At 64.5% G+C, this 13,915-nt stretch overlaps 1 protein-coding gene across 4 annotated transcripts in view; it reads left to right on the plus strand.

The window, feature by feature from the left end:
- RUSC2 (RUN and SH3 domain containing 2) overlaps positions 1 to 13,915 on the plus strand; it is a 42,993-nt gene that overhangs the window by 16,270 nt on the left and 12,808 nt on the right. For 2 of the 4 annotated variants that reach the window (XM_089779490.1, XM_089779489.1), the window contains exons 2-5: positions 7,272 to 9,186; positions 10,685 to 11,372; positions 12,080 to 12,243; positions 12,756 to 12,899. In XM_089779490.1, the coding sequence (XP_089635616.1) occupies positions 7,350 to 9,186; positions 10,685 to 11,372; positions 12,080 to 12,243; positions 12,756 to 12,899 (2,833 nt within the window). In that variant the 5' untranslated portion in view covers positions 7,272 to 7,349. Of the gene's footprint in view, positions 1 to 7,271; positions 9,187 to 10,684; positions 11,375 to 12,079; positions 12,244 to 12,755; positions 12,900 to 13,915 lie in introns of all 4 variants that reach the window. The other 2 variants (XM_075932844.2, XM_089779491.1) reach the window with 2 other exon arrangements.

Here is a 13,915-nt window from a genome sequence, read left to right on the forward strand (position 1 = left end):
CCTCCCGGCTGCGGAGCCCCCGGACCTGCTGATCTCGGGGGTGTCACATTACCGAATTGGAGGGAAGCAGCCAGATCGCTGCTGCACCCCTAGGTGGGGGTGCTGGCCCCAGAAATTGGTATGAAAGGGAGCCATGTGGGGTATTGAATGGGAGCTTATTGTTTGTTAATCTTATGTACGCTATTTATGTGAGTGTATAATGTCTGTGTGTGTAGGTAGGAATCTGTAATCTGTGTGGAAGCTGAATATTTCTCTGAATGTGGTTAAGCATGGCTATGGACAGGCTGAGTAGCAAAGCCCTGTGGAACAATGACTCTCAATAGGCTATGGACACACCCAAAGAATGGGATTTGTCACCTGAGGGCAGCCGGCAGGGAACATAGAGATTGGCCTCTGGCCAGGTGACTTGCTGCATACAAGAAGAGGCCAGGAAGGAGGTATAAAGGGGCCATGTGGTCGATGCCATTTTGGTTCTCAGCTCAGCACTTCATCCCAGAGGCAGCACTGCAGGGACTGAAGAGCCCGGAAGACCTGTGAACCCATCCTGATCGTAGGATGTGCAATAAGAACTTTTAAACCAGCAGCTGCAACATCTCTGCTAGAGCCTGCATCGAGGACTGGGAGATTCGGTGCATGTAACGTACTGTACTTTAACAACCTCACTCTCAGGCTTTTCTTTCTTGTGATAATAAACCTTTAGATATAGATTCTAAAGGATTGGCCCAGCGTGATTTGTGGGTAAGGTCCAGAGGGTAAATTGACCAGGGATCTGTGGCTGGTTTCTTGGAACCGAACAGAACTTGTTCGAGGTAGGTGGGATTGGGTGCTAGGACCCCCCACCTGTGTATGAGGCCCGGGGCCATCTGGGGCACGGATATTGCTGGGGTGTCGGAGGGGTTTTGCTCGGGAGGCTTCAGGCAGGCTGCTGAAGCGCTCTGTGGGACTGGTTTGTGGCCTGCGAGGAGAGGTCACCAGTTGGGGGCTGTAAGAAGCCCCGGATTCGAGCAATTCGCCCTGAGCGGACGCCCTCAGCTGTGCCCAGACACGGCCCGGTCCGTCACAGTGGCGTAGTCGGCAGGATCCACAGATCTTGGTCAATTGAGCTTTGGGATCAGGACCCCACGCTGTCTAAATTTGATTTTTGGTGTTGAGAGTTTGGTTGATTAAAGAACCGCTGCGATGATCCCGGAACTATATGAGAGTCTGAGCAAAAGTGCTCTGAAGGATTTGTGCTTGGGGAGAGGCATTGCCTTTAGGAAAAGGGCCTCTAAACTAGATCTGGTAGTGTTGTTACTAACCAGAGATGTGGATGAAAAGGAGCAGAAGCAAGCCAAGGAGGCTGCTGAAAGAAGGCGGAAGGCAGATGAAGAAATTGCTAAGAGAAAGCAGGAGATGGATCGGGAACTTGAGATGAGAAAAGCAAAACATGCAGAAAGAAGGGCAGAGCATGCAAAGAAGATGGCCCTGGCCAAGGAGGAAAATGCTAGACTTGACCTCCAGCTTAAGAGACTAAAAGAACAAGAGAGACTGTATCCTCCTGAAGGTTCAATGTATAACTCTGTGGGTATGCGGTGTGCTTATGATATGGCAGACGTATTTTGCCCAGCTGATGTGAAAACCCAACCCCAAAGCATGTGTGAATGCAAACTTTTTGTGTTACCTGTAGCTAGCAGGGAGGTTTGGGAAGGGGGTGCATGTGGGTATGGAAAGTTTCCTGGAGCTGGTCAGTCTCCCTGTAACCAAGGGGAAAGTGTCTCTACATGTGTGCCTGTGGCAGAGGGCTGTGTGTCTGTGCAGGGGGGCAGTGAGCCTGTGGGTGAGGGCCCGTCTGATGCCTCAGAGGTGAGGCTGGAATCAGAACCAGGGCAAGAAGAGCCCAGAAATCAGGGAAATGTTTCTCTGGGGCAGCCTGGCCAGAGTGAAGTTTTAGTTGAGGAGTTGGTGGCTGGTGAGGTCTGTGGAATTGAACCTGCACAAGCTGAAATTGAGTTGTGTGAAGCACAGTGTGTGCAAGCTGGCGATATGGCTGGTGGAAGTAGCTATGGGGAAGTGAAGGAAGCTGTCCCAGTGGCTAGCTGTATGCCTGAGATTAGCCAGGGGTGTTGGGACAAGGGAGAAGCTGTCTCTGGTTGTCTGTCTGTGTGTGGGGAAGAGTTTCTTCCTTTGTCTGAGGAAGGTGCCCCACAGCCTGTGAAGGCTGAGAGCAGTGTGGTTGTCCCAGAGTTGGGTCTGGATATGGCTAAGGCCCAGGAAGGGGGTGGCCCAAGGTTTGTGTCTGCTAGGGAGAGGGATGAGGTGACTCAGGTAGAGACAGTCAGTGTTTTACCAGAACCCCAGAGACCAGACAGTGGTGACCCTGATATTGTGCCTGATGTTGCTGTGTTGCTGGCAGAGGGGGGAGCGACTCTGTGGGAGCAGGGAGACCCCTTAGCCCGGGCACAAGGAGAGAATGAGGGTGCGTTAACTCTGGTGCCTAATGATGGTGTGGACGTTTACAGCCATCTAGAGAGCTGCACAGGGAGTGAAGATGCCTCTGACCCTGTCTCTTGTAAGTCTGTCTATGTGCCTGAAAGGGGATTATCTGTGAATCCACCTGAGGGGCTGTGACGTAGTGGGGGTACTTGCTGGGCTGTGGTGACCCCTGCTGTCTGGAGCAAGACCCAGCAGGGAAAACCTCACTAGGCAGAGGTAATGCCAAACTTGTTGAACCAGTGGCCAGACACCCCCCATGGAGAGGAACAAAGGGAGGTGGATGCTGCCCTGGCTGGGGGGCAGGGCTGGAAGTTAGTGAGTTGGTGGCTGGCTGTCGGAGGACATGGAGGAGAGCCTAGGGGAAGGGGCTGGAGTTTAGGGGCCCAGTCTCCCCATCTCAAGGGGGCCTGAGGCATCCTAGCCCAGTTCCTGTAACCAGATTACATCTGTGCTGCGCTGTGCTGGAGGAGCAATAAACCACCCTCAATTCCACTGGCTGGTGCAGTCTGTTTGTGCCATTTCGGGGTGCAGGAGACGGGGAACCCCAACGCGCCGTCACAGGGGCCAGAGATAACTCAGGGAGTAAGGGAATTGCAGGAGGAGTTGGTTGTGGCTCAGCAGGGTAATGCTGCTGTGGAGCCAGAGGAAGGTGAACTGTTTCCTAAGGAAGCTCACAGGGAGGAGAGTCCTGGCAGTGCTTGTAGAGAGCAGTTTGCAGTAACTGAGAGAGGTGACGATGCCTGGCTTGGAGAAGGCATTCAGGAGAAAGCTCTGCCTGTAAAAGGCAGCAGCTTGTTGTGTGAGGCACTTGTTGCAGTGCCTGGCAGACAGAACTTGTCTGTTAACAGTGACTCCACTGACTTGGGTTTAGGGAAACCCAGTGTGGATGGTGGTGGAGAGGTCTCGGAGGGACTGAGGGTTGTTCCAGATGAGGCAGGAACATCCAGAGAACTGGAGCAGGCTGCTAACCCAGTGACTGTGTGTGACCAGCTTGCTGGGAAGTCAGTGTGGGTGGGACAGGATTGTTCCCAGGTGAATGAGGAGAGTGGGAAGTTAGTGTCTCAGATTCAGGAGAAGGGCTGGGTAGCTGAGTATGCAGAGCAGAACAGCTGTGTGGTCACTCTCCCTAGGAGGCAGAAGATGGCAATTAAGCTCCCATCTCTGGACACGGTGGACACTCATAATCAATCAGGGAGGTTGATATCTGGTTCCATGTGGAAACAGAGGTTAGAGAGGGACAGAGGAGAGACTTGGGAGTCTACAGCTCACTGCTGTTACCCCACTGAGTGGGGAAAGGGGGAGAATTCCAGGGCCATTGTGAGCCAGGGAGTCACACCCAGCCAGCCCATTGTCTTGGTCTGGCCAGAGGTTTCAGGCCTGGAGCCCAGAGCACAAGGGGGAGGGGCAGGACTTGCTTTGGCCAAGAAGATTTGCAGTTTAAACCTGAAGGGCCAAAACTGCAATGGGGTGGGGCCAGAGAAGGGGCCTGACGGAGAATTTCAGTATACACCTGAGATAGGATTGTTCTTGTTACTGATGTTAATTCTTGTAACCAATGTATTATTGTTGCAGAGAATTGTAACGGTATACAGGGTGCATGAGCTTATGAAAATACCATGTAATCTGTCTGGAGATGTACCAAACGACAGACGGTATGTAAGGGGACATTGTGATGTTGCTATTTCGTGGTTAACACTTGTAACTGGTCTTGGAACTTCTTACAGGACAAAAAGGGTTCCAGCCAGAAGGTCCTGTGTAAGAAGGGAAACTGAGGCACACCACCATTTTGATGGGGGAGGCCTGTGATGCCCTCAGTGATGTTACTGGCATCACTTCCTGCATCAATTTTGCGTTGGGGGTGTCACATTACCGAATTGGAGGGAAGCAGCCAGATCGCTGCTGCACCCCTAGGTGGGGGTGCTGGCCCCAGAAATTGGTATAAAGGGAGCCATGTGGGGTATTGAATGGGAGATTATTGTTTGTTGATCTTATGTACACTATTTATGTGAGTGTATAACGTCTGTGTGTGTAGGTAGGAATCTGTAATCTGTGTGGAAGCTGAATATTTCTGTGAATGTGGTTAAGCATGGCTATGGACAGGCTGAGTAGCAAAGCCCTGTGGAACAATGACTCTCAATAGGCTATGGACACACCCAAAGAATGGGATTTGTCACCTGAGGGCAGCCAGCAGGGAACATAGAGATTGGCCTCTGACCAGGTGACTTGCTGCAGACTAGAAGAGGCCAGGAAGGAGTATAAAGGGGCCATGTGGTCGATGCCATTTTGTTCTCAGCTCAGCACTTCATCCCAGAGGCAGCACTGCAGGGATTGAAGAGCCCGGAAGACCTGTGAACCCATCCTGATCGTAGGATGTGCAATAAGAACTTTTAAACCAGCAGCTGTAACATCTCTGCTAGAGCCTGCATCGAGGACTGGGAGATTCGGTGCATGTAACGTACTGTACTTTAATAACCTTACTCTCAGGCTTTTCTTTCTTGTAATAATAAACCTTTAGATATAGATTCTAAAGGATTGGCCCAGCGTGATTTGTGGTAAGGTCCAGAGGGTAAATTGACCAGGGATCTGTGGCTGGTTTCTTGGAACCGGACAGAACTTGTTCAGGGTAGGTGGGATTGGGTGCTAGGACCCCCCAGCTGTGTATGAGGCCCGGGGTCATCTGGGGCACGGATATTGCTGGGGTGTCGGAGGGGTTTTGCTCGGGAGGCTTCAGGCAGGCAGCTGAAGCGCTCTGTGGGACTGGTTTGTGGCCTGCGTGGAGAGGTCACCAGTCGGGGGCTGTAAGGAGCCCCGGATTCGAGCAGTTCGCCCTGAGCGGACGCCCTCAGCTGTGCCCAGACACGGCCCGGTCAGTCACAGGGGGCAGGGCAGGTTTTGGCCTGGGTAAGTGTGACCTGCTGCCAGGACTCCTGGCCGAGTGTGCCCGCCACGCAGGGGCCACGGCACACCTCCCCGGGCCGAGCTCCTGCCCGGCAGGCGCGGGGTGAAGGTGGCAGCTCTCGGCCCGGGGCTGCCGGGGAAGAAATCTCGTCGTGTGGCTGTACAGCGCCCGGGCTCTGCTCTGTACAAACCGCCGAACAGTTTCATCGCATGGGGGATGCTGCCTGCCTCCCGCAGCGCCGGGGTGTGACTGGCTGATTTTAAACAGCTGCTGTGGCCCCTCCGGGAGCCGCCTGTCTGAACGCTTACGGGCAGTAGGGTGCCAGGGAACCGTCGCCACGGCCGCCTCTGCAGAGGGCACTGGGGACAGATCGTCTGTCCCTGTGTTCGAAAGTGATTTCCTTCTGGGGCTGGCCCAGCGCTGCACCATCCAATGCAATGAGCAGCAGGTTTAAAACAAACCAAAGGGCGTTTTTCTTCATGCAGCGCACAGTTAACCTGTGGAACTCCTCGCCAGAGGACGTTGTCAAGTCTAAGTCTATAACAAGGTTCCAAAAAGAACTAGATAAATTCATGGAGGTCAGGTCCATCAATGGCTCTTAGCCAGGCTGGGCAGGGATGGTGTCTTTAGCCTCTGTGTGTCAGACACTGGGAATGAGGGATGACTCCTGGTTCTGTTCCCTCCCTCTGGGGCACCTGGCATTGGCCGCTGTGGGCAGACAGGACCCTGGGCCGGATGGGCCTTTGCTCTGACCCAGCCTGGCCGCTCCGTGTTCGTAAAGTGAGATTCTGGGTGGGCTCTGGTTGCGGCTGTGAGTTCAGTGTGGCATTCACACAACCCAGCCAGGGGCGTGCCCTGGTCAGGTTTGCAGGTTGACTGGGCACGGGTGAGGGGAATGGGGCAGGAGGGGGGCAGAGGCAACAGCTGACCTGCACCCCGGCTTCGTTAGCCCGGAGCTCGGCCTAGGAGCGCTCCGAAAGGAGCTGCCCGTTCCCAGCCCTGGCCCTGGCTCACGCCCGGAAAAGGCGCCGTTGGCTCAGTGGAGTGTCCGTGCGTGGCAGGTGGCCCCGAGACCATCTCGCCTGGCTCCCAGGAGCTGAGCTTGGCCTCGGACTCACGCCGGAGGGGTCTTTGCGGGGCTGCAGCGGGAGCGCGCGTGGGTCGAGCCACGGTCGGGAAGCAGTGAAATTGTGAGTCGGCTCCGAGGCCGGCCAAAGGGAACGTTGCCGGGGCCGCCCCACGTGTCCGATTTGTCTGCTCCCTTCCGGGGTCATCCCGGCTCACAGCCGCCAGCCACGGCGCTTCCGTAGCTCCCTGGCAGGCTGGCCCAGCTCCGTTCCTGGTCCCGCTGCTTCCCGAAACCCATGGCCCTGGCTTGTACCGGCACGGCCTCAGCTTTCCCCAGGCCCTCCCCTGGCCCGGCCTGCACAGACTTTGGGGCAAACATTCCCCCCCCCCCCCGGTGGGCGCAGCGCCGTGACAGCCCAATAGCGGGACACAGGGCTGGCTGCCCCTCCCCTCTCCAGCCACGGGTGGCCTGGCCAGCCGGCTGCCTCCTCCGGGAGTCCCTGGCAGCGTTGGGTGGGGTGGGTGGGGCTGTCCCAGTGCCCAGAGGCCGGGGGAGGGGCTCCCAGAAAGTGACGGAAGGAGAGTTGCTCTGTGGGGCAGGTGCTGACGTGGGCACCGGGCAGGGCTCCGTTGGCCCCAGGGCTTCCCGGTACCCGGCTCAGGTGTGTTAGGTACCTGGGAACTGGAGGCTGGCCCGTGGGGAGGGGCGCTAGGAGTGCAGCCGGGGAGCTTTGCCCTGCGCCCGGGGTCACTGCTGCCGACTCGGCGCGGGGCTGGGTGCGGGCGCCTGGACCGGCCTCGCCCATGGCTCCTTTCTTTTGTCTCCCTGCAGGCCTGAGCCCCGCGGCAGCCCCCCAGCCGTCCATGGGCAGCGCCGGCTCGGCTGCGGTTCCGCCGCGCGCGCTCCAGGATGGATAGCCCCCCCAAGCTGGCGGGAGAGACGCTGATCGTCCATCACATTCCCCTGGTGCACTGCCAGGTCCCCGACCGGCAGTGCTGCGGCGGGGGCAAGAGAGCCAACCCCTTCTGCCAGCCGGAGCTGGGCGCCCCGCGTGCCGCCTCCCTGCCGGAGCGGGGCCTCGCGCAGGCCGACTCCCTGCTCTACAGCAGCTTGGCAGAGGCCGCCGAAGACGCGGGGAGCCAAGCGAGGGACTCGGCCGCCCTTGGGGTCACCGGGCGGCACAACCCCTTCCTCCCGAGCGAGAGCGAGGGCCATGACCTGCGCTCCTTCCGCCTGCACGGCTCCATGGTGACCGGCAACCCCGCCTTCCAGCTGCACGACCTGCCGCCCTTCCACCTGCACCACGCCGGGCCGCCCTGGAGCGTGGCCAGCCGCTCGGGCGTGGTGGACGGGCAGGAGGACCGGCTCCCGAGCGCCGATGCCCGGAGGAGCGACGGGGGGCCCTGCCCGCTGGCCTCGGAGGGCATGGAGCTGGACGAGTGCGGCTGTCCGCACGGCAGCTTCTCCTTCGAGGGCGGCGAGGCGGACTGGAACAATAGCTCCGACGAGTCGGGCAGGCACCCGGCCGCCCCGCACAGCCGGACCTGCAGCTGCTCCAGCACGGAGCAGAGGCCCTGCCGCTTCTCCAGCACCTCCAGCCAGTCGGAGGGCGGGGACCAGCCCATGGGCGACGTCAGCGACTCGTCCTGCAACAGCTCGGACGGGGTCCTGGTGAACTTCAGCGCCCTCTACAACAAGATGCACGGCCACTCCCGCTCCAACCTGAACTCCTGCGACTCCTCCTTCTGCAGCCACGCGGACACGGGGGCCTTTTACCTGGACCTGCAGCCGTCGCCCACGGAGCCGCCCCGGCCGGCCACGGCGTGCGGCTGCCACGGCCCGGCGTCGCCCGGCTTGGACGCCAACTGCAACTCCTACCACCTGCACTCGGAGCCCTGCCCCGCGGAGAGCGCCGACCTCACCGCCTGCTTCCAGAGCCAGGCCCGGCTCGTGGTGGCCACCCAGAACTACTACAAACTGGTCACCTGCGACTTGTCCTCCCAGTCGTCCCCCAGCCCGGCGGGCTCCTCCATCACCAGCTGCTCGGAGGAGCACGGCAGGGGCAGCCCGGTGCAGCCCGCCGAGTACTACCTGTTCCGGCGGCCCGAGGCGAAGCCGGAGGAGAGCCACGGCGAACGCTTCCTGGCCGAGTCCCAGGGCACAGCCGCCAAAGCCGCCATCGAGGGGCAAGTGTACGTCAACGTGTCCCCGCCCACCCTCGGCGCCGGGCGGCCCCGCTCCCGGAGCTACGACCGCAACCTGGGCCGGACGCCCGCGGCCGGGCTGGGCGCGCTGGAGCGCATGCTGAGCTGCCCGGTCAAGCTGAGCGAGAGCCCGGCCCTGGCCATCCCCGGCTCGCCCCCCCGGCGGGTGACCTCCTTTGCCGAGCTGGCCAAGGGCCGGAGGAAGACCGGCGCCTCCCCCCCGCTCCGAGCCAGCGGCGACTCGTCCCTGGAGTTCTCGCCCATCCCCGAGTTCCAGCAGGACTGCCCCGGGCTGCTGGAGGACCCCGCGCGGCGCCCCCACAGCCTGCCGCCCATGCCCTTTGGCCACTGCCTGAACCGCAGCTGCCAGAGCTACCGCGTGGAGCACCGGCTGCAGGAGGGCCCCGGCGCCTGCTCCGGCAGAGACTCGGGCGCCGGCGGGCATGGGGTGGCCGAGCAGGCTCCCCTCGCTCTGCTGATGGAGGCTGGTGCCAGCCCTGCCAGTGGGCACGGCCAACGAGACGTGAGAGCCAGAGCGGACGGTGAGCAGCCTCCGGGGTTGGCTGGGGGGTAGGGGGCAGATTTAGGGCTGCCCGCCCACGGGGGAGGGTCTGTAACGCCCCCCAGGGCTGGGGCAACCTGCCAGTTGCTCGCTGCCGCTGACATGGCTGTTCCTGGCTCCGGCTGCTTCCAGGCGTCATTGCCCCCGGCCCCTGCCCGTCGCCCCAGCGGCCTAACCCCGGGCCGGCGAGCTGCTGGCTCCCACTGCTTCAATAGCCTCTCCCCGGGTGGGAATCTCGTCCCGCTCCCCCTCGCCGTGGGAAACCCCTTGTCCCAGTGGCTGACGGGCCGGCAGGCTGCTCGCGGGTCGTGGAGCTGGCTAGGCGCACCTGGGCTCTCCGGCCTCACGCCCGCGGAGGGTCCGTGCCCGGAGCCGGCAGGTTGGAACTGCCAGGGGAGGTCACCTGAGGCCTTCCCAGTCTGCATGTGCATATTCCCAAGCCACGTTCCGTGGGGGGTCACGCTCCTCGTGCAACCCCGTAACGCCCCAGGGCCGCCAGGCCGCAGCTACGGCTCCGCGATACCAGAGGCCGCGTGTGCGTCTGAGCACAGTGAGTCACTCGGGGCCCTGAGCTACCCTGCCCCTGCCCCCGCCGGTCCCCCCTCGAGTTCCCCTGCCCCCGCCGGTCGCCCCTCGAGCTCCCCTGCCCCCGCCGGTCGCCCCTCGAGCTCCCCTGCCCCCGCCGGTCGCCCCTCGAGTTCCCCTGCCCCTGCCGGTCGCCCCTCGAGTTCCCCTGCCCCTGCCTTTTGCCCCTTGAGTTCCCCTGCACCTGCCAGTGCCCCCGAGCTGCCCTGCCCCTGTCGGTTGCCCCTTGAGCTCCCCTGCCCCTGCCAGTCCCCCCCTCAAACTCCCCTGCCGGTGGCCCCCAAGGAGACATGCTGGGCAGCAGGTCCGGTCCTGAGGGCACCGATGGTGGCAGAGGAGACGGGCGGGGCAGGGCGGGGATTGGCTGTTAGAGGAGGTGGGGTCCCACCGGTGAGGGGGCCGGGGCGTGGCGGGAGGCTGTTCTGGGCCTGGGCTGGTGTGGGCGGGGGCGGGGAGGATTCAGGCGAGGGGCAAGTGGGTTGCTCAGGGCAGGGCTGGGAAGGGCCCCGTCTCGTCTCCCCACAGCCCGGGGAGGACACTGCCCCGTGTGGCCTAGCCCCAGATGCTGCCTTGCCACCAGCCCATGGCCACCCCACGCCCGGCTGCCCGCCCCCTCACTGGTGCCCGGCTGCCCGCCCCCTCACTGGTGCCCGGCTGCCCGCCCCCTCGCTGGTGCCCCTGTCCCCGCCCCTTGCTGGTGCCGTGTCCCCGCCCCTCACTGGTGCCCCTGTCCCCGCCCCCTCACTGGTGCCCGTGTCCCCGCCCCCTCACTGGTGCTGTGTCCCCGCCCCCTCACTGGTGCCCCTGTCCCCGCCCCCTCACTGGTGCCCCTGTCCCCGCCCCCTCACTGGTGCCCCTGTCCCCGCCCCCTCACTGGTGCCGTGTCCCCGCAGGCGGCAGTGCGGACAGCCAGGCCGTGGTGCGCTACAGCAAGGAGCAGCGTCCCACCTCGCTGCCCATCCAGCCCTTCGTGTTCCAGCACCACTTCAGCCGGCCCCCCAAGGCCCGGGCCCTGCACGGCCACTTGGCGGCCAGCCTCTCGCAGCTCTACAGCGCCGCCGCCGCCCGCCAGCCCGCCCCCGCCGCCGCCGCCGCCTCGGCCGGGCAGCCCGGCACGCTCCTGGCCCAGCGCTCGGCGGACGGCGCCGCCTCCCTCGCCGACGGCGACGGCAAGAAGCCGGGCCCGGACGGCACCCGCCCGTCGCCCCTCGGCAGCTACTCGCCGGTGCGCAGCTCCGCCCCCTTCTTCCAGAGCCTGGACTCCGGCTCGCCCACGCCCGAGAGAGCCGGCGACAGCCTCCCGCCCCGCAGCCGGTCCTGCCCGCTGTCGGCCAACCTGCTCCCCGCCAGGGCCTCCCCGCCCCGCCCGGAGAGCCCCCGCCCCGTCCCCACGAAGGAGGCGCCGTTGGAGCAGAGCGCCCAGGTCTCCGAGTACCGGCTGCAGGGCGACTGCCTCCCGCCCCTGGCCCTCGGCGGGGCCGGCGTGAGCCGAGGGGCCGACCTGGTGGAGCCCCAGTGGAGAGGCAGCTGCGAGGCCGGCAGCTCGGGGGTGCTGAACAGTGCGGGCGCACGGCCCCTCAATGGTACGTCCCTGCTGCTGGTAGTGTGGGTCAGCCCCAGCCGGCGTGTCCGTCTCGGGACCTGCGCCGTGCGAGGGCTGACCCGGGCCGTGCGAGGGCTGTCCCGGGCCGTGCGAGGGCTGTCCCGGGCCGTGCGAGGGCTGTCCCGGGCCGTGCGAAAGCTGGCATGTGCCGTGGGAGGGCTGGCATGGGCCGTGCGAGGGCTGTCCCGGGCCGTGCGAGGGCTGTCCCGGGCCGTGAAAGAGCTGTCCTGTGCCGTGCGAGGGCTGTCCCGGGCCGTGCGAGGGCTGTCCCGGGCCGTGCGAGGGCTGGCATGTGCCGTGGGAGGGCTGGCATGGGCCGTGCGAGGGTTGTCCCGGGCCGTGAAAGAGCTGGCATGTGCCGTGCGAGGGCTGTCCCGGGCCGTGCGAGAGCTGGCATGTGCCGTGCGAGGGCTGTCCCGGGCCGTGTGAGAGCTGGCATGTGCCGTGCGAGCGCGGCCACGTGCAGCGTTGCTATAGCCCGGCCCTGAGCAACCCCCCCCCATCCCTCTTCTGCTCTGGCGCCTAGGAGACAGAGCTGGGCTGCTCCCTCACCTGCTGGCTGCAGCCGCGTGCCTGCTCCTCCCGCCGGCAGAGTTCCCCGTGCTGGCCTGGCCGTGCCCCCCCCACTAACCCCTCGGAGCCGCCGGGCCGGTACTAACCCGCTGTCTCTGTCTCTCTCCCCCGCTGGCCCGGGCCTGCCAGCCAACCACCTCTCCCCGCAAGCGCTGAAGTGGCGGGAGTACAGGCGGAGGAACCCCCTGGCCCTGGACTGGCAGCAGGAGCCCCGGCCGGCCCGCAGGAACCCCAGCCTCGAGTTCCCGGGTTCCCTCAGCGCCGGCCGGCTCAATGGTGCGCCTCTCCCTCGCGGGGGGGACGTGGGTCACGCGCCCCCGGCCCCTGGGACCATCCGGCCAAAGCAGCATTGCTCCCCGCCCGGCGCCCTCGGGGCCGGGACGCTGCTTCCCTGGGGGCTGGCCCCGGCCACGGATAGACGCCCTGGCCTGCGTGGCGCCCCCGCCGGGGACGGGCGGGGGGAAGTGCAGCGCTTCCCCGGGAGACTGGAGGGGGCCAGCGGGGCGTGTGCCCCTGGTCCAGCATGCGGGCTCTGGGCGGTGCTGTCGGACCCCCTCCCAGCAGGGTGGCCCTCGCGCCTGCCCCCCCGCCCGTGGCCAGTGGCTGCTGCGGCCCTGGCCACGCCAGCGTGTGCGTGAGGGGAGGGCGTGGCGGGTTCAGGGGAGCAGGCCACCTGGGGCCGTCCCAGACTGGGGGCCAGAGCCCAGAGCCAGGCGCCGGCGCCCTCCGGAGTTGCCCTAGTGCGCGGGCGGCCGTCTGACTGCGCTCCCTGCCCTCGGGCCCCGCAGGCCAGCCGGTGCGGCAGCTGCAGCTGGGCTACGCCGACCTCTTCCCCGAGTACTTCTCGCTGGCGGAGAAGCCTCCGGCCGAGTTCTGCCTGTCGCCCGACGGCAGCACCGAGTCCATCTCCGTCGACCTGCAGCAGAAGAAAGGTAGGTCCTGCCGCCCGGGAGGAGGCGCGGCCCAATGCGGGGTGGGGGCGCTGTAGAGTGGGGGGAGGTAGCTCAGGAGTGGGGAGGCAGCTCAGAGGGGGCAGGCAGCGCGGTAGAGTGGGGGGAGGCGGCCCGGAGAGGGGTGGCAGCGCGGTAGAGTGGGGGGAGGTGGATCAGGAGTGGGGAGGCAGCTCAGAGGGGGCAGGCAGCGCGGTAGAGTGGGGGGAGGCGGCCCGGAGAGGGGTGGCAGCGCGGTAGAGTGGGGGGAGGCGGCCCGGAGAGGGGAGGCAGCGCGGTAGAGTGGGGGGAGGCGGCCCGGTGAGGGGAGGCAGCGCGGTAGAGTGGGGAGAGGCAGCCCGGAGAGGGGAGGCAGCGCGGTAGAGTGGGGAGAGGCGGCCCGGAGAGGGGAGGCAGCGCGGTAGAGTGGGGAGAGGCAGCCCGGAGAGGGGAGGCAGCGCGGTAGAGTGGGGAGAGGCGGCCCGGAGAGGGGAGGCAGCGCGGTAGAGTGGGGGGAGGTGGCCCGGAGAGGGGAGGCAGCGCAGTAGAGTGGGGGGAGGTGGCCAGGAGAGGGGAGGCAGCGTGGTAGAGTGGGGGGAGGCAGCCAGGAGAGGGGAGGCAGCGCGGCGTGGTGGGGGGGACATGGCTCAGGGGAGGGGTGGCAGCGCGGTGCCATGGTAGGAGCCAGCCGCGTGCATGGTCAGTGCGTGGAAACGGCCTCTGGCCCGACGCCACGTCACACCATGCTGCGCCACACCGCGCCGTGCACTCTCCATGCAAAGGTCGCCCAGCCAGGCCCCGGCCTGTTCCCTGCCCGCGGTGCCGATGGAGCCACAACTTCCTGAGACCAGCCCTGCCCCGCCTGGCACGGCCAGCCCAGCCCCCTTCCGGAGAACAGCCCTCGGCTCCGACAGCAGTGCCTGGGCCGGGAGCCAGCTGGTACCACCAGTGCCGGCCACTGCCCTGCAGGAGCCTGCCTGTGGCCGCTCTGCACCGCTGAGAGCGTCCGCTCTGGGCGG

This window comes from Pelodiscus sinensis, chromosome 6 (assembly GCF_052426305.1).
Source record: "Pelodiscus sinensis isolate ZL-2025 chromosome 6, ASM5242630v1, whole genome shotgun sequence".
Classification (NCBI taxonomy): domain Eukaryota; kingdom Metazoa; phylum Chordata; order Testudines; family Trionychidae; genus Pelodiscus; species Pelodiscus sinensis.